The 25,260-nt window shown below is 40.2% G+C and overlaps 1 protein-coding gene across 9 annotated transcripts in view; it reads right to left on the reverse strand.

Annotated features, from left to right (window-relative positions):
* Positions 1-25,260, reverse strand: part of st3gal3b (ST3 beta-galactoside alpha-2,3-sialyltransferase 3b) — a 158,265-nt gene that overhangs the window by 50,736 nt on the left and 82,269 nt on the right. For all 9 annotated transcript variants that reach the window (XR_007438566.1, XR_007438565.1, XR_007438571.1 and 6 more), the window contains 2 exons: positions 12,485-12,631; positions 3,593-3,739 (listed from right to left, as the gene is read on the reverse strand). Coding sequence is in view for 1 of the 9 variants with exons in the window: in XM_049476650.1 (XP_049332607.1) it covers positions 3,593-3,739; positions 12,485-12,631 (294 nt within the window). In the remaining 8 variants the exon portion in view is untranslated. The remainder of the gene's footprint in view (positions 1-3,592; positions 3,740-12,484; positions 12,632-25,260) is intronic.

Genomic DNA, 25,260 nt, shown 5'->3' on the forward strand with positions numbered 1-25,260 from the left:
TTAAAAGCTCTAAATGCCTTGTTTTAAATGTCAGGGCTCAACGGATTCTACCAATGATGGAGTGTGGAGCTACTTTGAGCCACTTTGAAGAGCTCTGTCTTCAGGAGTTTATTAAAGATAGTGAGAGATTCTCCTGATCTGGTAGTAGAAGGTAGTTAGTTAGAGGTGTTAGGAGAGTAGGTGCTCTTTGAAGAGCTCTGTCTTCAGGAGTTTATTAAAGATAGTGAGAGATTCTCCTGATCTGGTAGTAGAAGGTAGTTTGTTCCACCATTGGGGAACGATAAGAACTTTTTATCATGTTTTACTACAGCAAAAGTCCATTTTACAGTTATAATAGTACACTTGAATAAACCTCTTTTTTTACGTGTCGGGGGTCTCGATGTCCCCCACCAATCACAGCGAGAGAGACAGATCAACAAAAACAGCATGTCCTCCGTACTCTACATTTCTTCTCTGTGATTTTCAGGACGTGATCCAACAGCGGAGAGGGGAGGTCCTGCATCCTGTTAGCATGTTCAGAGTGTACGGTTGGGTCGCAGCCACTAAACCCCAGAATGCTGGAGCTCGGGGGCTCGGAGCTGGAGGGCTGAAACCAGAGCTGTGGGTTCCTGTGAGGGTTCTGGGGCTGTGTGGGAGGAATGGATGGAGGGATGGAGGGGTAGAATGATGGAGGAATCCACAGCTGCCTCTCCTTTCGCTGGAGGTCCCGGTCCCAAGCCTCTGGTCCTGGTGTCTGGGACGTCTGCTGGTCTGTTTGAAGGATCGCGCCTACAGAGAATGGAGTCGATTCGGGAGTAGGGTTTCAGTCTCGGGAAGGAGGGATGGAAAAGGGATGGAGGGATGGATGGATGGAAGAGTCTGAAACTCCTCAGGACTTTAATGCTTCTAAGAACAGGCTGGGAGAAGTAGATGGCTGGAAACCTTCTCTCTTGTAATGTTCCAACAGTTCTGTTGGTTATAAATCCAATCCTATTATCCATGATACAATAAGAATATGGAAATAAAGAGGGATTATTAGTATTCCATATTTTTCAAGATAATGGAGGTTCAGATAGAACCAGAGCCTATCTTAATAATTCTAGAAGTGTCTGAGGAACGTATTTTATTTTACTTTCCTGGAAAAAGAAAAGAGCTGCCCTTCTTTAAACACTGGTTGACTGAATTGACAGACACCCTACACTCAGAGAGGATTAGATTTATCCTAAAAAGACAAGTTGAAGGACTTTGAGAAAATCTGGCAACCTCTGGTCTCTTATCTTGATAAGATTGGGACACCAATCAAGCAAACAAGTAGCAACGCACTCCAGGGAATTTTGTTGCCTTCTTTTGTCTTGTGGGTGTTTTATTTTATTTTTACATTCTTCTTAAAGTGTTGAATGTAATTTTTCACAATGAACATATCTGAAAAAATAGTGTCCAATGCTGCCTTCAAGTCGTGTTGGAAATATCAAATTTACGAGATGAGAGCACATGAAAACCACCAAAAACTAGTATTTACCAGTGAAAAACTCCAATTTTTAGATAAGCCCCTAATTTCCCGTTTGGGGCGTGTCAATAACAAGAGGTCAATGAATTAATCCAGGCACTTGCAGGTTGTTATTTGCTAACTAATAAAATCACTAGCAATACGTGAAAAAACGTTAACCAGTTAACCAGCAGCAGTTAGGTTGCTGAACTTTAGCGCTCCACTGCTACACTAACGCTATATCTACATCGTGTTCTTGAAGGAATGTCCCAATTCTTTTATTAGGGGGAGGATTTGACCTCTTTCTCTTCTAACTATGTTGAATGGAAAACTATGTTTTACTCCAAAAACAAGAAGTATGACTAAAAAAACGAGATTACAGTGTCCCAACTCCAAATATCGTCGGCTTATATCGCTTAAGCTGGTTCTGAGCAGTAATAGTACATTAAATTATATTATGTAACAGTTATCCAGTGATTTGGAGAAACAGTCCTGTTGGCTTCATTTGGAAAAGTTAGAAGAAGTAACTCCAGCATCTGCCGCTCGTTCTGAGTCACTGAATAAACAAGAACTACTTAAAGAGCCGAGGATCATAATAAACGAGCCCAGTTACACAAAGCCGCTACGCTACTGTCATTCTTATGTTACTCACATGATGTTTAGCTGGCCATCACAATGGCTTAGTGGTTAGACTTTTAGCCTAGTCTTGGGTTCAAGTCCCTATCTGGTTTTTTAGCCTGATTAAGATGCTTGTAACCTTTAAAATAAGGAATCAGGTCCTGCTAGTTTTGCAGTAGCAGGTCAGTGCTAACAGTGCATTAGCCGCCGAACTCTACCGTTTATGAGATTCCTTTTACAGCCATGACAAATACAGGCAGAAAGGAATTTTATGACACGAAAAAAACAAAGGTCATCTTCATCAGAACCGGCCTGAGAAAACAGCAGATCAAACAGAGGACGGGAGCGGGAGGACGGCGGCTCTATTCCGCTAATTACACGCCTGCTGCAATCTTCCATTTACTCAACTCTTAAACAGGACGAGACTGAGGTCGTATAAAGGTCTGAACACTGAGCTCATCCTCCAGGAACCGGACCGACCCGCCTGCTCAAATATTACCACTCAACTCTACCCAAACCTACAGCTTCCCACAGTCCACTTTAAAAATGATGAGTTTCTTTGATTTTATCAAATTTTAAACCTCTGGAATATAATCAAGAGGAAGATGGATGATCACAAACCATCAAACCACCAAACTGAACTGCTTGCATTTTTACACCAGGAGTGAAGCAGCATAAAGTTATCCAAAAGCAGTGTGCAAGACTGGTGGAGGAGAACATGATGCCAAGATGCATGAAAAAAAAACTGTGATTAAAAACCATCAGGGTTATTCCACCAAATATTGATTTCTGAACATTAGATAGGTCAAATGTCCCATCAATCTATCCTACTCAGCTGCATATCCCACATTACTAGTGATGGCAAAACACGCCTCCTCCGATACATCTGAAGTCAGACTCCGCCTCTTTTTGAACTGCTGCTGATGCTGTAGCAATGCCGAGTAGCATCACAGCGCTAACGCTCGGAGGAAAGCGCAGCGACTCTGGTGGTTCTGATACACCAGCTCACAGACGCAGCCTTGTGCTGATCCACATCACCCTAGGAGTGATGAGGGAAAAGAGAGAGCACCATCTACTGTACTGTACCCACCCAGAGAGAGAGCAAGCACAACTGTACTCTCTCAGGGCTCTGGCAGCTGATGGCAAGCTGCATGACCGGGATTCGAACCGGCGATCTCCAGATCATAGCAGAAAGGGCTTTAGAGTGTTGGACTACTCGGCGTCCCCAATAATTATATATTTAAACAACATCCAGACATTTAAATGCCTTTTAAATCTCATGTTCAGCTGTTTCTATAAAATGATTTTAAATTTACATATATAAATAATTCCTGAGACAATATTTCGTCCATTAATATAATATAATAATATAACACACACACAAACACACTATATATATATATATATATATATATATTAAGCAAGTTGCCTGATCAAGATTTATTGCTCAGCCCTAATCAAAATATAACAAAAACATCAGAAGAAAGAAGAGAAAAAGGTAAATCTCACCTCTTTGATGGCGGACATCTTGACACTCTCGTAGTAGTGCAGCGGTGCGTGAGGGGTGTTCATGTCGTAGCCAAATCCAGCAACCGCGACCTCATCGCAATTATGAAGAGCCATTGTAATGGCGACAGTACCCAGTGTTGGAATGTTCTGTGGAAAGAAGAATGAAGATGATTTCAGCTTCTGGAAACTTCAGCAGTTAAGATTTCCACATTTCCACAGAGTTTATGAGCCTTTATACCACGACATTAAGAGCAAAGAACCTTATATACAAAAAAAAATACACACCTTTTTACACCTATTATCGATCTACACTGAGTAGGTTTTGAGTAGGTTTGTGTGTTTATTATATTAACGCTGAGGTGCTCGACTAGTACTGTCTGTGTGTTTATCAGATAATTAATGTTCTCTATAATGGAACAGGGAAGCTTGTCAGAGTTCATAGATGGAAGATGGATGGAGATAAATAAATACAGGACAATCCGGGGAAAAAAAACCTTAAAAAAAAATCTTAAGATCTTCCGTCGAGACGATGACCCTAAACATACAGCTAAACAGAGCTACAGTGGAGCTATAATGGTTTAGATCAGAGAATATTCATGTGTTAGAATGATCCAGTCTTAAATCCCATTCATCCACCTTCTGTGGAGAGACATGAAAATTGCTGTTCACAGACCAACGCTCTCCATCCAACCTGACTGATCTTCATCTGTTTTATAAAGAAGAATGAGCCAAAATCTCAGTCTCTCCCAATCTATCCCACTATCATTTCTTTCGATATTTAATTTTTTTTTTACTTTTGTTAAATTTATTCCACATGGTATTTGCATCGAAAGTGCTGGAACAGTACCGGAACATTTTCAGTATGAGCTCAGTCTTCGAACTGAGCGGAATGTTTAAAAAATATGCGCGGGTCAGTCTTTGGAAGGCGCGGGTAACTAAGGTAAGACGGATAAACACTTCAAAAATGAGTAGCTTTCATAGCTTTAGTAGTTTTCAGATTCCTATATTCATATAGTTTTAGCAATTAGCAAAAAAACACAATCCATCCCACTATCATTTCTTTTTGATATTTACAACTTTTTAACTTTTGTTAAATTTTTTATATATTTTTTTTTACACATTTTTCATCTACTCCTTCAACTACAGCTGTGAATATCTTTCTACAACCCCAACATCTACATACTCACTTTGTCGGCATCGGGAATTTGCAATACTTCCTCACGCTCTTAAATTTAAGTTTCTTAAGTGACTTATTTAGTTATTTATTTAAACTGAAAGTAATAGATACTTAAAACTTAAAATTGCCTTTTCAAATTTAATAAATAAAATAAATTGCCCAGCACTCGAATTGCTTTTCTGAACCCCACTGTAGCTGCTCTGTAGTCGTCCTTCACGACCTTTTAAGACTTCTTAAGACTTTTAAAGTCATTTCCAGCATCTGTGGACGCCCTAGCGAGCCCCCGGGTCAGTAGAGACTGGACGTGTTAGCCACAAAACAACAGCCGGTGAGCTCGGTGAGTTTCTGCCCACTGTTTATTGTTGCTCAGCAGCACTGCGTCCAAATTCTGCTGCTTCCAGCCTTCTGAGCCGCGGTGCCCGTGAGGAACCCTGGCTTTGTTCAGGCCGGTGGTTGTTAACTCATCTTGAGCTGCGTGTGATTAACAATTAGCCTAAACAGCCCCCCAACCCGCGACACGCCAATTTCAGCCGCCAGACCCCCACTTCCTCATCTCCCAGGGGGGGCGGGGGGGAGCTATTGGAAATCATTAGCTCGCGGCGGCGGCTAATGCGCTACACACGCACATGCTACACATGAACACAACCAGCGGTGCACTACGGGTGGCGTGAGTCCCCCTTACCACCCCCTCCCCCCGGCAGCAGGTGAGTGTTAGGAGGACTCGGAGGGGGAAGGATGTGTCAAAGTGTATCCCGTCCTGATCAGTACCGCATGAAACAGCTTCCCTCCTGGGTAGGTGGGGGTGGTCCCATGTGCTGTGCACATGTTCCTCTTCAGTTCAAAGAGGGTGGTGGCCTCTTCAGGAGGTGGCCAACCTGACGGCTTTATCACGCCGAGCTCAGAGAGGGTTGAGACGTGGGACTAAAAGTGGTTATTTTACTCATTGTGAATGAGTAAAACACCTGTGATTTTAGTGTGGGAGGTTTCATGGCTAAATTGGAGCAGCCTGGTGGCCAATCTTCATTAATTGCACATTGCACCAGTAAGAGCAGAGTGTGAAGGTTCAATTAGCAGGGTAAGAGCACAGTTCTGCTCTAAATATTACAATGCACACTATAACATTATGGGGGACATACCAGAGTTCAAAAGAGGACAAATTGTTGGTGCACGTCTTGCTGGAGCATCTGTGACCAAGACAGCAAGTCTTTGTGATGCATCAAGAGCCACGGTATCCAGGGTAATGTCAGCATACCACCAAGAAGAACCCACCACATCCAACAGGATTAACTGTGGACGCTGTAAGAGGAAGCTGTCTGAAAGGGATGTTCGGGTGCTAACCCGGATTGTATCCAAAAAACATAAAACCACGGCTGATCAAATCACGCAGAATTCAATGTGCACCTCAACTCTCCTGTTTCCACCAGAACTGTCCGTCACCACAATCAATTATTGAGCTCTAAAACCAGGAGTTACAGTTTCATTATCCAACCCCTGTATGTACTATATGTACACAGGATCTATTGGATGTAAGGTGACCTTGAGTGTCTTAAAAGGTGCCAACAAATAAAATGTATTATTATTATTAATATTATTATTTTACGGGCTTCATTCATACTCAATGTTGCAGTAATAAAATCATAATTTCACTTCAAAATACAGCTCTGGAATAAAAAATGAAACCACTTCAGTTTCTGAATCAGTTTCTCTTGGTGTGTGGGTGAGAAATATTCTGCTGAACCACTTCTGACACCAATCTTTACATCGACACTTATAATTGAAAATGAATACAGTATTGCACGTACTTTTGTTCTCACATAAAAATTTCACAATGCAATATTTATAATCTCTTACACCCCCAGTTCTAAATATCTAGAGCTCTGCCTGTAAGTCGTGTTGTGAATATCCAGGAAAAGCTCGGATCAGTGTATCATCTGGATGTGATCTTGGACTCGGACTCCAGAATACCTCTCCTATTCATAAACACATACTTCACTCAGACGAGGTATGTAGTCTGTGGGGGGCCGGGAGTCGCTGCCTGACTGCAGAGTCATAAAAGAAGTGGTCCTGACACACCTCCACACTCTGAGCACCAGCACTACCACACACCTACAGGAATTACAGATGTGTGGTCTGATCTGAAAGACTGGAATCCAAGCCGATCAGGGATTTCTTAATAGGAAAGAGTTGAGAATGTTGAGATTCTTCATTAGGGGTATACAATCCAACCCAAACCAACCAAACGAAATGAAACGAAACTAAACAAAACTAAACCAAACCAAGCAACCCAACCCAACCCAACCCAACCCAAACCAACCAAACGAAATGAAACGAAACTAAACAAAACTAAACCAAACCAAGCAACCCAACCCAAACCAAACTAATCTAAACAAAACCAAACCAAACCAAGCAACCCAACCCAAACCAAACTAATCTAAACAAAACCAACTAAGCTAAACAAAACCAAACTAAGCTAAACAAAACCAAACCAACCAAACTAAACCAAACCAAACCAAACTAAGCAAAACAAAACCAAACCAACCAAACTAAACCAAACCAAAACAACCTAACCCAAACCAACCAAACAAAATTAAACAAAACTAAACCAGGCAACCCAACCCAAACCAACAAAACTAAACTAAACCAAACCAAGCTACCCAACCCAAACCATAAAAAAATTGAATGATACTAAACCAAACCAAGCAACCCAACCCAACCAAGCAACCCAAACCAAGCAACCCAACCCAAACCAACCAAGCAACCCAAACCAAGCAACCCAACCCAAACCAATCAAGCAACCCAAACCAAGCAACCCAACCCAAACCAACCAAGCAACCCAAACCAAGCAACCCAACCCAAACCAATCAAGCAACCCAACCCAAACCAACCAAGCAACCCAAACCAAGCAACCCAACCCAAACCAATCAAGCAACCCAACCCAACCAAGCGCCCCAAACCAAGCAACCCAACCCAAACCAATCAAGCAACCCAACCCAACCAAGCAACCCAACCCAAACCAACCAAGCAACCCAACCCAAACCAAATAAACTAAACTAAGCAACCTAACTAAGCAACTCAACCCAACCCAACCAAGCAACCAAAACCAAGTAACCCAACCCAACCAAGCAACCAAACCCAATCAAACCAAGTCAACTAAACTAAACCAAACCAATCAACCCAAACCATTCAAACCAAACACAACTAAACTAAACTAAGCAACTAAACTAAACTAAACAAAACATTACCAAATCAAACAAGGTGTTCATGCAGTCCAGGAGAAACCTTGGCTATTTTCAGAATGAGAAACAAATAAGCATGTCTCCGAGTCCATAATGGCGATACAGTATATAAGCATTGCATCATGATACGTATCGCATCACCATTATGGACAAAAGCACTGGAAAAGACACCTGATTAGTTGTTGCTTCTCCTGAAATCAAAGTTTTTTGTTTATTCATCTGCTTCAGTGAGTCTTATTCTATTGACAATACTCACTACAATACAACAGGCTAGACGTCAGGTGTAAGCAATGGACGCAACTCAAGTTGATGCATGCAGCATTCATTAGTTGGGTTGTCCTCAAACATTTAGACAGATTTGGACTCATTTGGACAGATTTGGACATCTCATAAATTTCTCTATGTTAGCGTTTGACGGGTAAGTTCTTCAGGCAGCAAATTTAAATAAAACATGCGTCGCTGTGTGACTCGGCCTGCTGTGGATGCAGTGTGGGGTTCAGGCTATCCAGAGGATTAGCCATGCTGTGTTTGACCTGTGGTGACCTTCATGGTAATTACAGTTCATTTGAGGAAACACGTGCCCAAGGCTTCCTGTGACCCCTATTTCCATAAAATTGCCTTTAAGGATCAGCCTGCCATTTCAGTTCAAGAAGTCTGAGCACATCCAGTTAGTTCTTCAGTGCTGCTACCCGTTCCAGAGAGCCCAGGCTTTACTCTAGTGCTGTTCAGCTGAAGTGGAACTGGTTCTGTTCCAACAAACCCAAATTCCAACAACATTTCCAGTCATAACCCATAAATAGTTTTATAGCTTCTCAATTCTGGTGACTGTTTCAATACTGCCTTTGCTGTGGAGCAAAACACTACCCCAACAAACTGCTAAACCCGACTAAACTGAACAATCCAAACTCAACTCAACTAAACTAAACCAAACCAACCCAACCCAAATCAAGCAACCAAAGCCAGGTAACCCCACACAAGCAAAGCAAGTAATCCAACTGAACTAAATTTGACCAAATCAAACTATCCAAACCCAACACAAATAAAATAAACTTGACCGAACCAAACTAAGCAACCCAAACAACCAAACCAAGTAACTCAACCCAATCAAATTGAGTAACCTGACCAAACCAAACAATCCAAACCCAACCCAACTAAATCAACTTGAACAAAAAACTACCCATACCCAACCAAACCAACCAAACCAAGCCAAGCCAAGCCAAACCTGAGCAAAGCCACCAAAAACCAAATCCAAACTAAACTCAACCAAACTAAACTAAACCTGACAAAACAATACCAAGTCAAGTCTGGCCAAAGCCAACCTAAAACAAATCCAAATTAAATCAAGCAATCCAAACCAAACCAACCAAACTCATCTCACCTAAATGAAAACAAACCCAACCAATCCAAACCCAACTCCACACAACCATCCAAACACAACCCAACTAAATTAAACCAACCCATACCAATCCAAAACCAAAGCAAACCAACCAATTCAAACCCAACTCAACACAACCCATCCAAACACAACCAAACTAAATTAAACATGACCAGATGAGACCAGACCAAACCAGTCAACCCAAACCATTCAAACCTAAATCAACCAATGCAAAACAATACAACAAAATTAAAGCTAACCAGACCAAACCAAACTTAACCCAACCCATTCAAACCCAAATCAACCAATCCAAACCCTAACTCAAAACAACCCATCCAAATCCAACCCAACTATACTTGACCAAACCAAACTATCCAAACCCAACCAAACCAAACTAAACCAATTAAACCTGACCAATCCAAATCTAAACCAACCAAATCAAACTCAATTCATGCAAATGAAATAAAATGCAACCAATCCAAACCTAACCCATACACTAATTTAACCAGACCAGACCAACCCATCCAAACCCAACTAAATTAAACCTGACTAAACCAAACTGAACCAAACAAACCAATCCAAACTCAACTCAACAACCCAACATAACACATCCAAAACCAACTAAATTAAACCTGACCAAACCAATTTCAAGCTCAATGCCAGGCAGGCATAAGCTGGAGGGGTAAACAGCCCCCAGCATTAAACAACTAACATCCCATAATTCACAATATCTAGTAGAAAGTCTTATCTGTACAGCAGAGACACAGTTACTCCAACAAAAGCAGAATAAACTCTTTATAATACCCTTCATTTCAGAAGAAACAATGAGTAAGCAGGTGTCTGAATACTTATTACCGTAAAATATTTAGTCTGGAATCCTATAGACTTTTACCATGAGTCAAAAATAACATTATTATCAGATCTCTGATAACTGCTCTGTTACCCAACCTGGACACACAGTAAAGATATTTAACCCTGATGTTTCCTCTTGTACTCTCTTTGATGGGTGTTAATAATGTGGCAGCAGTCCTGCTCTTTAACACTAATAGCCCAGACTATAATATCTGTTTCAACTGCTTATTTAACTCAATTAACCTAATTGGCTCTGTTTTACTAGTCCCTGTTTGTCTGTTTTGGCATCAAAACACAAAGATGAAAGTTACACTAAAGCCTTTAAATAGCTAAATTAACTGTTCCAAACATTACTGCCACTTGCCCAACATCAACGTCACTTCCTGTCCTTTACAACGACTGCTTTCAGAAGCTTCCTTAAGTTATCTACTGGTTAGAAGAAACAGTGGACATATAAAATACTGGTTATTTAGAAAACTGGAGGAATACTTTCTCTTAAACCAAAATTCTTGACCTGACTTAGCCAAACCAAGACAAGTCACTTAAACCAAACATTCCAAACTTAACCAAACTAAACTAAACCTGACCAAACCAAACCAAGCTAAGTCTGGCCAAAGCCAACCCAAACTCAACAGAACTAAACTAAACCTGACCATACCAAACCAAGACATATCCGGCCAACATAAACCAATCTAAACTAAACCTGACCAAACCAAACCAAACCAAACCAGGCCCAGCAAAGTCTGGCCAAAGGCAACTCAAACCCAATCCAAACCAAAGTCAACCAAACTAAACTAAACCAAACCAAGCCAAGCCAAGTCTGGCCAAAGCCAACCCAAACCAAATCCATATTAAACTAAGCAAACCAACCAATCCAGACTAAACCAAACTAACCCCACTAAATCAAACCAACCTACCAACCAATCCAGACCAAACCATCCAACCAAACCATCAATAAACTAAACATGAAAAAAATTACCAAACTATCCAAAGCCAACCAAACCAAACTTAACCAAATCAAGCCAAACCTGACCAAATCCAAACCAAACTCAACCAAACTAAACTAAACCTGACCAAACCAATCCAAGTCTGTCCAAAGGCAACCCAAACCAAATCCAAATTAAACCAAAACCAACCAACCAATCCAGACTAAACCAAACTAAACTGACCAAACCAGACCCCAAACCATCCAACTAAACATCAATAAAATAAACATGAAAAAAAACACCAAACCAAAGCCAACCACACTAAACATAACCAAACCAACCAATCCAGACTAAACCAAACTAACCCCACTAAATCAAACCAACCTACCAACCAATCCAGACCAAACCATCCAACCAAACCATCAATAAACTAAACATGAAAAAATTACCAAACTATCCAAAGCCAACCAAACCAAACTTAACCAAATCAAGCCAAACCTGACCAAATCCAAACCAAACTCAACCAAACTAAACTAAACCTGACCAAACCAATCCAAGTCTGTCCAAAGGCAACCCAAACCAAATCCAAATTAAACCAAAACCAACCAACCAATCCAGACTAAACCAAACTAAACTGACCAAACCAGACCCCAAACCATCCAACTAAACATCAATAAAATAAACATGAAAAAAAAACACCAAACCAAAGCCAACCACACTAAACATAACCAAACCAACCAATCCAGACCAAACCAAACCACAGTAAACCACCAAACCAATCCAAACACATATCAGTGTATAATTTAAACTAATAATAGTAATCAGTAACTGTAACTCTTTTTCGCAGTTTGTTACAATTTTATGATGAATTGACCAAAGGAAATGCCTCAAAATTGACTGGAAAAAGATCTACAGTATTTACATCAACTTTCACAAAAATTTACTTCTCATGTAAAGTTACTATTTAAAAGAAACAGCTGAACATCAACTAAATGCATTTTATGTTTTTTACAGGATATAAAATGTATTAAATAGTTAAAATAGTTAGTCCAGTATTTTGAAAATGTTTTATATATATGTCAATATATATTATATGTAATTTCAGTTAATCCCTAAGGAAAATGATGCATATGAACATGATCAGGTCAGATGTTCCGTAACTCTGCTTCAATAAGGCCTGATCAGCTGAACCTCTGCTTTATACATCATATTCTGCAGATTTCAGATCCCACCACAGCTGCTAAACTCCCTAACGAAAAACAAATGTCTGAGAAACTGGCACACTCAGCCTGGCACTGAGCCTGGCACTGAGAAACTGGCACTCACCCCTTTGCCCATGACTCCGTTGTTTAACGGCAGGCCGATGAACTGGAAAGCAGCTTCCTGGATGAAGTAAGGGTTGAGGATCCGCATCTCCCACGGCTCCCTGGGAACCTTACTGGCCACGGACTTCCAGAAGCCCTCGGTTCTCTGCTGGAGAACCAAAAACACACAACAGAACCCTGTTAGAACTCTGGAGAACTTTACACCAACACCGCAAAAGCGCAGGGTGAGTTAAGAGTTCAGAAATCAATTAATATTTGGTGGAATAAACCTGGTTGTTTTTTAATCACAGTTTTTTTTCATGCATCTTGGCATCATGTTCTCCTCCACCAGTCTTACACACTGCTTTTGGATAACTTTATGCTGCTTTACTCCTGGTGCAAAAATTCAAGCAGTTCAGTTTGGTGGTTTGATGGCTTGTGATCATCCATCTTCCTCTTGATTATATTCCAGAAATCTTTAATTTGGTAAAATCAAAGAATGTTATGATATGAAATATGAAGTTCTAAAACAATGTACAAATGAAAATAATATTTTTTGCAGATGTGAACTGATGTAAGCAGGGCTGGAGTGAGGAATGCAAAATAGACCAATCAACAACTCGCAACACCTTTTCCTGCCAAGCTGGAAGCTGTTATTAAGTCAAAAGAGTCATTTTTACTAAAAAATTTTTTTGATTTTGCTTATTTGGCAAGAAATAATGGCAAGAAAAACATATAAGAAGCATATACTTCTATATTTATATATATATATATATATATATATATATATATATATATATATATATATTTTTTTTTTTTTTTTGAGTTTTTGTAAATAGATTTTTTTTTGCAGTGCAGCAAAACAAGCAAAAAAAACTAGACACACTTTCAGGAGAATAAACTACTTAAAACAAATAAAAATAAGTTAGAAATGTATTTATTTATTATTTTAAAATGATAAAACAATCCTCAACTCTGTAAGATTTGAGTTTTTGCAGTGAAGACTGATGTGATCAGGGCTGGAGTGAGGAATGCAAAACAGACCAATCAACACCTCGCATCACCTTTTCCTGCCCGGCTGGCTGTTATTAAAAACTGGAATATTTCTGCTTTAAGAAAAGCGTAAAAAGTTCCATACGTGATTTTTTTTTTTTTTACTTGAGAGACGTTTCCACCAAGACTGCAAAACATTATATCAAGTGAAATCCTCTTAAACGTTAATTAAATGTCTAATATGTCTAATTTTGGGATTATTAAATTAAGATTAGAAGAAGGAATATATATTTTTATGCATTTTATTGTAATTTAGAAGCTTTATTTTTTTCAAATTGTCATATTTTTGTTGATGTTTTTTTTGCATAATATAAGCATGTCCTTTTTTAATTATTATATATATTTTTTCGTTTTTGTAAATGGATTTTTGCAGTGCAGTAGATATGACTACTTAAAACAAGGGAAAACAAGTTAGAAGTAAGCTGAATATTTTTATAAAATGATAAAACTATGGAACAAGGGCTAATGCTAGGGAGTGAGGAATGCAAAACAGACCAATCAACACCTCGCAACACCTTTTCCTGCCAAGCTGGAAGCTGTTATTAAAAACTGGAATATTTCTGCTTTAAGAAAAGCGTAAAAAGTTTTTTTTCACGTCCATAAACATGAGAAGGCATGTCATCCCCGTGTTTCGGCAGACAGCGTGGTGAACATGTCCGCGGGGTGACGGACGGCGAGGAACGGCTTTCATTAAGAGTTAAAAGTGAGGTAAGGCGCGGTGCGTCCGAGATGGCCACGCCCACAGGAAGTGGACGAATAAGACCCTGACCCCCGAGGCTGCCGGTGGAGTGATAGCTCAGCTGCGGCTCTCGAGCCGGGGTCCCACGAGTAATTGATAGGCAGGCCCCCGGCTCAAGGGCCGCAGCTGAGATATCGCTCCACCGGCAGCCTCGCGCCGAGTCGCTAACGGCAGCGGTGGCGGGCGAGGCGAGGCGAGGCAGGGTCATGGGATTTAATGGGAGTCACCTGTTCAAATAAGCCGCCGCCGCCGCCTTTGATACTGAGGGATAATGGGAGCAGCCGCTGCGCCGAGCGCTTTGAACGCCGCCCCGGTGCAAGCCACGGCAACACACGCCATCGCTCCTGTCAACAGCCCGGCTACGCTAAAGAGCCGGCACAACAGACCTGCCCGCGGAATGCAGCCTGCAACCTCAAACAGGTGTATGAGTGAGTGAGTGAGTGAGTGCAGAAAGAAAAACACACAGAAAGTCAGATTTACACAAACACTCTGAGTCAGATATGCAGTACAGTTATAGTAGAGTCACCTGGAATTCAGGCTTTCAGTTAACAGCTGTGCTGAACTCATCAAGAGTTAATTACTTGAATTTCTTGTCTCTTAATAAAGTGTTTGAGAGCATCAGTTAAAGTAAAGTAGTGAAGAGGTAGAGTTACAGGTATACAGTGAATAGTGAATATTTGAGTAATGTTCGAATCCAGGTTATGAGAAGCAAGAACTACTCAACTAAATAAAGAAAAAAATGACTTTAAGAAAAGAAGAATTTCAAGAACTTTGAAAGTATCCAGAAAAAACGCAAAAACCATCAAAAACATTATAATGATGGAACTGGCACTAATCAGGACCACCCCAGGAAAGAAAGAGAAAGAGTGACTTAAAATAAGTGACTTTTACTAGATTTGTGCTTATTTTAAGTAATCTTACTTATATTTTTTCTTAATATAAGAATATGTCTAAAATTTTTCAAATATATATATATATATATTTTTATTATTTAGTTTACTTGAGGGTATTTTTGTTATAACGATATTCTTAAAGATTTGACAAAACTTTTTTTTTTGGCATTTTCAGGAATATACTACGGCAACAGTAGAAACATACAAAAAAAATATTTTGTCTACAGTACTTTGTAAATAAGACCCTTGTGATTTTAAAACTGTGACTTTTTAAGCTTGTTTTTTGTCATTTTTTCCAAAGTCAAAGTCAAAGTCAAAGTGGTTTTTATTGTCATTTCAGCTATATACAGAGTACACAGTGAAACGAAACAACGTTCCTCCAGGGACCATGGTGCACATAAACACAGTGTAGACAGAACAATAGTGCAACAGTACAAAAGTGCAGACAGACAATACAACACAATACAGACAAAGAATAATAAATAACAAGACAGTGTGCAAATTATGCAGTGTGCAAAAAGGACCAGGTGAGGTAGTAATTACTCTATTACACAGTGTGCAGTGAGGTAGTAGGGTTTTTAGTGCTTTCCATTTTCTGGGGTAAGTGGGGTAAGAGTGTGTGTGCATGTACAGAAAACCATCAGTTCAGTCTCTGCAGTTGAGGAGTCTGATGGCTTGGGGGTAGAAGCTGTTGCAGAATCTGGTCGTGCTGGACCGGATGCTGCGGTACCTTCTTCCCGAAGGCAGGAGGGAGAACAGTTTGTGTGAGGGATGGGTGGGGTCATTCACAATGCTGGTTGCTTTGCGGATGCTGCGGGTGGTGTAAATGTCCGTGATGGAGGGGAGAGAGACGCCGATGATCCTCTCAGCTGTCCTCACAATACGCTGGAGGGTCTTGCGGTCAGAGACGGTGCAGGTCCCAAACCAGGCAGTGATGCAGCTGCTCAAGATGCTCTCAATGGTCCCTCTATAGAAGAGTGTGAGGATGGGTGGAGGGAGACGGGCCTTTCTCAGCTTCCGGAGGAAGTAGACGGCAGTACTTCAGCTGGCGGCCACATTAGAATTGAAATAGAAAAGAGCTTTCTAGTGTATTTATTAAAAAAAAAACAAAATACACTGAGAGTGACCCTTACCTAAAGCTACATCGCTACATTTAATTCTAAAAATGAAACAAAAGTAGAATAAATAAACAGTTAAACTAACATTTTAAAATGACAGCTACCAAATAAAACTTCTATCAGAGAAAAGACAACAATAGTTAAATTCTTTGAGGATCTGAATTCCCAAAAAGCATAAAAATCAACCAAATAATAACAGCAGTAATGTAAACATAATAAAAAAATAAAAATATCAGTAAACAAATTAAGGTCTGGTGTCGGATGGTTAAACTCTGGCATCATTCTGACCAAAAATATTTATACTGGATCAAACGAATGCTTTGTTTTAATCCAGGAACCCACAGAAACTCACCCGGAGCTTCTGGGATTAGTGAGGAAGCTCTCAGCTCACCACAGAACATGTTATGATCTGTTAGAGGCTCGTTTCTGTATTAATGCACTCCTGTATATTAATACAGTAACAGAGTTATGAGAGGGAATGATGACGGCCAGTTTAATAAAAAGAAAAATAGCTGCACCCAGAATGAATCAACGGACAGGAATGAAACTTGGTAGGTAGTCGTGTCAGACTGTCATGGAGTTCCAAATCATCTCAGGTCTTTATTACAGGAACTTTAGCAGCCCAACGTTACGTTTATTAGGTTATGTATGAATTTTACCAGTCAGGTATTAAAGAGTTTCTCCAAGTTTCTCCAGCACTAAAGCTGGAGCAGTATTAGCATTAGCTGCAAACCGTGCTAAGTGCTAGCTCTTTTAATCTATCATTCAGAGGTAAGTATTTTGGACTGTAGCCTGCTGCTAACCCTGGCTAGCACTGCTAAAAACCATCCAGGGTTATTCCACCAAATATTGATTTCTGAACTCTTAAAACTTTATGAATATGAACTTGTTTTTTTTGCATTATTTGAGGTCTGAAAGCTCTGCATCTTTTTTGTTATTTAGCCGCTTTTTTTTGCAAATAAATGCTCTAAATGAGAATATTTTTATTTGGAATTTGGGAGAAATGTTGTCTGTAGTTTATAGAATAAAACAACAATGTTCATTGGTGTCCCAGTACATCTGCTCTCTAGCTGTTCCAGATCGTCCACAGGACTCAACAAATGACTAAAAAGCGTCTGAATTCTACATAATGAGGAGAGGAGCACAGGCCAGCGCTGGCATCTGAAACCTGACCCCGGGGCTGTTTGGTGAAATGAGAGTGATGGGTTGTTTGAAGACGGATTCCACAGGAAGTCACAGATTGATTCCCTTACAATCACTCAGACCCGGCTGGACGCCTCTGGGAGCTCCTTATACATTCCTTCCTGTGGAACGAAGGCCGGACGAACAGACAGCGCCGGGCGTCTGCTGTAAATACAGCGGAAAAAAACGCTCCATCTTCTAGCAGCGCGCCGTACACGGGGTTACCGCACTGAAACACCCTTGCATAACCAAGAAAAATTACCCACAGACAGAGGTCAAAGGGTTTTAGGTTCTCCACCAAACTTGGCGAGCCTCCGCTACTAATCCTGCTTTGTGAGGTGAAGATACTTCTCAAGAATGCTTTTAAACCTTTTTTTTAGACAGACCTGTTGCAATAACTATTTTTTAACAATATATTATTTGAGAAATCATTGCGATTTACTGTATGTTTTTGTAATTTTAAGACTATTATATAGAGAAGTATAAAAATATCGATATATCAGAGTGTTTTGATATTATGTTTTGCAATGTTTTGTGGAGTACTGGAACTGTGTTCTCTTTAATGATGGCTCGCCATCCAGTACTTTTGAATGGGATGTGGTATGTAGTCTGGGATGAGTTGGGGAGTTGGGGTGAGTTTAGGAGTTGTGGATGAGATGAAGTGGGGATGGAGGGTTAGTGAGGAGTTGTGAATAAGTTGGGGGATGAGTTGGGGAAGGGATAAAGTGGGGAGTACGGAATGGGATGAATTAGGTACTTGGGAATAGGTTGAGTTTAGAAATTGGGGGTGGGATGAACTGTGGAGTTAAGTTTGGTATGTATTGAGAAATTGGGGTAAGTTTAGACGTTGGGGCTGGGATAAATTGGGGAGTTGGGAATAGGATGAATTAGGGAGTTGGTAATGGGTTGAGTTGGGGAGTTGGAAATAGGATGAGTTGGGGAGTTGGTAATGGGTTGAGTTGGGGAGTTGGAAATAGGATGAGTTGGGGAGTTGGTAATGGGTTGAGTTGGGGAGTTGGGAATAGGATGAGTTGGGGAGTTGGTAATGGGTTGAGTTGGGGAGTTGGGAATAGGATGAATAAGGGAGTTGGGGATGGGATGAGTTGTGAATGCGTTGGGGAAGGGATAAAGTGGAGTGTTGGGATGGGATGAGTTCAGGAGTTAAGGTGGGATGAACTGTGGAATTGGAGTAAGTTTAGCAGTTGGAGATTGTATAAACTGAGCAGTTGGGGATGAGATAAATTGGAGAGTTGGGATGAGTTAGGGAATTGGGGATGGAATGAGTTGGGATTAAAATGAGTTGGGCATGGGATTAATTGAAGAGTTGGGGATGGACTGAGCTGGGGAGTTAGGTTTGGGATGAACTGGGGAGTTGGGAACAGAAAGAAGTGGGGAATTGGGGTATTGGGGTAAGTTTAGGAATTGGGGCTGTATGAATAGAGGAATTGGGGATGGGATGAGTTGAGTTAGGTTTGGGATGAACTGGGGAGTTGGGAACAGAATGAGTTGGCGAGTTGTAAAGAGTTGGGGAGTTGGGGGTGGGATGAGTTGGGGAGTTTGGGATGGGATGAGTTGAGGAGTTGGGATAGTTGGGGAATTGGGGATGGGATGAATTGCGGAGTTGGGGACAGGATGAATAGGAGGGGTTGGGATGAGTTAGGAAGTTGGGGATGGAATGAGTTAGGGAGTTGGGGATGGGATGAATTGTGAAGTTAGGAGGTTAGGTGCCTGAGATGAGATTGGGAGTTGAGTGGGGATAATCCAACATCCTGACCAAACTAACAGTCTTTTGTCATTAAATGCAACTAAATCCAACCAAATTCTGACAGAAAGTCTTCCCAGGACAGAGACTAGAGACAGTGTATGAGACATTAGCTTGTATTTGGAGTAAACCACACCCTGCTAGCGTGAACTTTGGGACAGGCTGCCGGGAAGAAGGCTTGGGCTCCACTTCACAAGTGGATATGAACTGCAGTCTTCCAGCATGACTCCACAGCTCCAGCGCTGTAATGTAAACTAAGCTCAGCACAGATCACACCGGCGGTTTGAAGGCCGTCAGGGAGGCTGGAGTCATGGGCCTGGCTGGTCTTTCTACAGGTGTTCCACAGACAGAGGGACACACAGCTCACTGAGACTTTAACAGGCCGAGCGAGAGGCCGGACAAATACGCTTACGCTCCATAAGGACGATAAAACTCAGACTTTTACTAGCTGTGTGTAGAGGCCCGGAGGAAGGACGCATGGTGTACAGTCCTGTTCGCAAAGACACTGTACATAAGAGAGCTTTCCAAAAGACTCAGATTTTTATGGATAAAAAAAACTTCAAGTTTGTCAAAATAATTTTGTACCCAGAAGGAAGTGTTTGCAATGCTATAAGAAAGAAATGTATAGCTATGGAAAAAATTAGGAGACCACTTCAGTTTCTGAATAAAAAAATTAGAAAATGAGAAATGGCTGAAATAAGAAAAAAGATGCAGAGCTTTTAGACCTCAAACAATGCAAAGAAAACAAGCTAAAATTTATAAAGTTTTAGATTTCAGAAATCAATATTTGGTGGAATAACCCTGGTGGTTTTAATCACAGTTTTTTTAATGCATCTTGGCATCATGTTCTCCTCCACCAGTCTTACACACTGCTTTTGGATAACTTTATGCTGCTTTACTCCTGGTGCAAAAATTCAAGCAGTTCAGTTTGGTGGTTTGATGGCTTGTGATCATCCATCTTCCTCTTGATTTTTTCAATTTGGTAAAATCAAAGAAACTCGTCATTTTTAAGTGCTCTCTTATTCTTATCAGAGCTGTATAACAAGTTTGCCAAAAATAACTTTTGCACCCAGAAGCAAGAAAGACTGATTCAGAAAACTCTTGGTCATGTTTATGCCAAACATTTCAGGATGTAGAGAGTTGTAGAGGTTCCTAAAGGAGTCCTGTGTTACTCCATCCCATGCATCTCCAGTACTCTCACACAGTTACTACAATCTCACATCACATTTTCAATCAGGTATCAACTCAAGCTTTTTACTCTTTAAGTAAAAATATAAAAATACTGGTTTCAAAACTACTTAAAAACTAAATAAGTGTGTTAAATGTTAGAATATTAAAATGTTAATGTTGATAATTTAATTTGGGATTTTGCACTAGGCTGTTCCCTAGTGTTTTAGCTGCATAAATATATTAAAGAAGCTTAGCTGGACTGGAGTTCGTCTGGAGTTCTCTTGAGTCTCAGCACGGATCATCTTCATACTAGACTACATATGTCTGCTATGTTCTGGCTTGAGTTGTTGGGGGGGGGGGGACATGTACAGGTGTGATGGATCACAGTATAAACCAATAGGAAGTCGGAATGGTATATGTTTATACTTCTCCACATCCAATCACAATCAGATTCACTCTATCTGGATGGAGAGATTTATCTGGATAGGGGTTTTACTGAACGAAGAGAAGCCGCAATTAAAACAAGCTGTTGATCGGAGTAACGAGGCTCTTCAAGACCTTCAAGAAGAGCGAGTACTCAGTGCTTACTGGCCGGATCCGCCCCTTCTCTGACGCGACGCTGCATTTATTATGTTTAAATAGTTTGACTTCCTCTATGACAACTATTTTCATAGCCGGGCTTTCGCTCAGCGTCTGGTTCATGTTACATCCCCGGCGAAGTTAGACATGGCCATTCTAAACATAGTCTTCAGCGGTTGTTGAAGTCCTGCCTGGCTCTAGTCCAAACACACCTCTTACCGGCATTCCTCCGGGGGAACCGCAGCCAGACCCTGACAGCAGAGAGAGTGAGAGAGAGAGCGAGAGAAAGAAAGAGAGAGAGAAAGAAAGAGAGAGAGAGAGACCCCCTGATGGATCACCTCTCCAAAGCCCCCCAAACCGCAAGTCGTTTGCAGTGCGGGGTCGCTAACGACCGAGCCTCGCATCAAACGGCGCTGCCCCTGAAACCGATCTGTCCAATAAAGCAGCAGGTGAGAGAGGCCTCGCAGCCCCGCCGTACAGACCCAGCACGCCCTTAACAAGCTTCCAGCATGGCCGCCGAGTGTTAAATCACTCCATAAAAGTCACAGGGCCACATCGCCGGCCTCCCGCTCGCCCCAGCGCCCGCAACAAGTGGTCAGGGGAATCGCTTGGGCTGCGCCTGAAACATCTGCAACATCTGCGACATCTGCTCTGAAGAACAGGGCGTCCAGGCGAGATGAATTCTGGTCAAGGCCAAGGTTATAATAGTTTTAAACTTTTCATTATAGTCTAGTTTTACTTGGTTTCCACTTTTTCTCCTCCAATTCAGTTAGTTTTAATTTGTTTTTAGAGTGAGTTTGCTAGTTTTTATTAGTTTTTATTTTCTTATTAGTGCTTAGTTTATGTTTTTATTAGTTCTAGTGTTCATACTTTGAGGTGCAGGATTCAAAAAAGTGTTATCTAATAAAACTCAACAAAAGAAATCATTAAACACACATCATGTCAGAGATCTCAATCCGAGAAACACATAAACTACAGAAACTATCTGTAATTTCAGTTTGCTTTAGTTAAGTTTTATAAACTCCCAATTCTGTATTAGAGTTCTATTTTTTTTCTACCATTTTTCTCTTTTAATTACGGTTTCTAGTAGTTTTAGTTAACGAAAATGTTTTTTCACATTCAGTTTTCGCTATTTCATTGGTTTTCCTTGGTCAAGACTTTTGAAAATAATGGCGCTACAAAATGGCTCTTCAAGTGACACCAAGAAGAAGAAAAAAAAAACAGTTTATGTAAAAACGAGACTTGGGCGTGAAGTTCTTCACCAGTTCTTTGCCAGTTTAACACGAGAAGCGACGAATGCCAGACAATTGAACGCTTAAAATACCATTTTAACCTAAATTATTCACAGAACAGTAATACGCAAACTGACCATTAAGGCTCAAACGAGTCCTTAATTCATTTAAGTACCTCGATTGCAAAAAAGGAAGTGCCTCGAGGAATCGTTTATTTAACTGTAAGGCTCAAAGAACGATACAATCGCACCTTGTCTTCTTCTCAGCTTAATAACTCCTAAAATAATTCCTAAAAACATCAGCATAAAGCATATATAATAGTAAGTTTCTGTGGCTGGTTTTCTGAAATATAATCCAGTGTCTGAGGAGAGCTCTGCGTCGTCTCTGAGTTTCCCCGCAGTTCAGAGCCTCATATCTACGGTGGCCGAGAAAGCCCAGCGCAGTGCAAATTGAAAAGCGCTGCAAAAGCACAAAACACATCCATCAAAATTACAACACAGGCGCAGCAAATAGAAAAACGCGCTGCAAATTCTGCAAAACCACAACACAACGGAAGTGAGTCACAACACAACGGAATTTTCCCGGGGGACCTTAAAAGATGCTGTACCAGCTGTATACAAAGGACAATAAGTGGCAAACAAGCTTCTGAAAAGTAAGTTATGTTTATTAAAAGTTCTGCTTCACAAAACGCCTTGTTTGCCACTTATTGTCCTTTGTACACATAGTGAAGTCCGAGACGTTACTGAAGACGCAGCTTAGCTGGTACAGTATCTTTTAAGGTCCCCCGGGAAAATTCCGTTGTGTTGTGACTCACTTCCGTTGTGTTGTGGTTCTATTTGCAGCGCGTTTTTCTATTTGCAGCGCGTTTTTCTATTTGCAGCGCGTTTTTCTATTTGCTGCGCCTGTGTTGTAATTTTGATGGATGTGTTTTGTGCTTTTGCAGCGCTTTTCAATTTGCACTGCGTTGGGCTTTCTCGGCCACCGTACATATCAACACATGAGCTTCTAAACAAAAAATGTTCTGAATCCTTGATTCCAATTTGCAATCGATTCCTGAACCGGTTCACTCAGTGAGTCAACTCTAACCTCAACCTATCATACATAATCTCCTATTATTACATGAATCTATCTCCCACCACCATGTTTAACAGGTGAGGTGGAGGGGTTTCAATCTTGGAAAGAAGGTTTGGGAAATTATTCTCAAGATTTGTGCAGAAACATGGAAAATTGGAAAAAATTAAAGAGCAGAAAACTACTTTTGTAGACGGGTTTTAACCCTTGTGTGGTGTTCATATTTTTGTTACTCGTTTACTTTGTTATTTGTATTTAATTCAGCAAAATTAAGCAATTCTACATTAAAATGCTTTACACATGCTCGCTTCACCTAAATTGCAAGCAATATAAACAGCTTACATGGTTAATATTTGCCCTTTACCTTTCTTATGTTACATTTCTTTTAAAAAGTGCTACTCTTTTTTTATTAGTTTTTTACTAAAATGTAAAAGAAAATGAATTAAACTCAAGATATGAGTAGAAAATTTGTTTAGTTTCAAATTTACAAATGAAGCAATGTTTATTAGCCCTTGGCCAAACATACTGTATGTAATATAAATGTGTAGGGGGGGGTGTACAGTGTGTTTTTATCGAAAATGTGTTTTGATATATGTTTTTCACAAAAAATGAGCCAATGCCAATGAGTTTGAGTTAAAAAAAATATTTTTTTTAGTATCATTTTATGAAAAATGAACACCACACAAGGGTTAAACACAACACTAAATGAACCCCTTCTGACACCAATCTTTACTAATCTAATTGCTAAAAAACACTAGTAAACTTAAAACTGGCATCTTACACTAAATATAACTGGATTTTTATTACTGGAATCTCCAGATTAAAGAACCGGCACTCATTCCATTCACATTAATTTCAAACTAGAACTAAATCAGGTACATAAACCCTGCTCTAATCCCAGCGGGAACACAATGTCTGCAGTTATTTGCATTGGGGTGGGGGTTTGTTAGCATGTTCCTTCTGGGAAAACTCCCATATACCATGTTTACGTTCCAAAGATGTCTGCAGACCTCTGCCAAACCCCATAACAAGCCGGAGGAGTGGAAGTGTGAGCCCCAGCGAGGAGCTGTAAATTGAGACTCTGCTCTGCTACCAAACACTTGAGTTTAAATGGACCGTGGCTGGACTGCGAGCGAGGGGAACGCCGAGGATCATGGGAGGTTCGGTGGGAAGATCAGTCCGGGTGGAAAAAGTGAAGCCGTTGTTTAGTAACAGTCGTACACAAGGCATCTTCAGAACGAGAGAAAAAGCTAAAGTGGACCAAACAACAGGTCTGGTTTCAGAAACATCTCCAGAACTGGGCTTAGGTAACAGCGCAGTGACACTGCAGGTATTTAGGAAGAGAATGAAACGGTTCATCTCAAATAAAGAGGCATTGAATTGAAATGATTTCCATAATTAAATTCTTCACTAAATTAATTTTTGAACACCCCACAACTAAAAAAACATTGCAAACTTAAATGCAAGAATGAGGTAAAGATTCCTTATCAACTTTATTAAAGGAATAATATGTATTAACTTTGTTTTACAACTGACTCGTTTATTTTATTATATATTCTTTTGAAATATAATTATTTAATTAATTTAATTTGTCCTTTTTGCAGGTTTACACTGCATTTCTATATTCTTTTTTATTTTTTATTATTTTATGTAATTTTGTCTTTTATTGTGTCATATTTATTAATTGTCAATTACTTAATTGTACTTGATAATCTTAAATTAAATGTACTTGTTTGTTTCCTTTATATTCTTTTATATTTTCAGGAAAGAATAGAAAAGCTGTGGCCCATCTGCTAACATTTTACATTACCATATTTTTGTGGCATGACTTTGCAAACCTAGCCAGCACTAGTCTGAATCACTTTTACCCATCTCAAAAATTGTCGCTGTCTTTATATCCCAGGGTGGAGTTTGGAAATAGGACTTGGGAACGTAAAATGAACTACGCTTTTTTATTCTATAAACTACAGACAACATTTTCCCCAAATTCCAAAAAAAA

The sequence above is a fragment of the Astyanax mexicanus genome, chromosome 4, assembly GCF_023375975.1.
Source record: "Astyanax mexicanus isolate ESR-SI-001 chromosome 4, AstMex3_surface, whole genome shotgun sequence".
NCBI lineage: Eukaryota > Metazoa > Chordata > Actinopteri > Characiformes > Acestrorhamphidae > Astyanax > Astyanax mexicanus.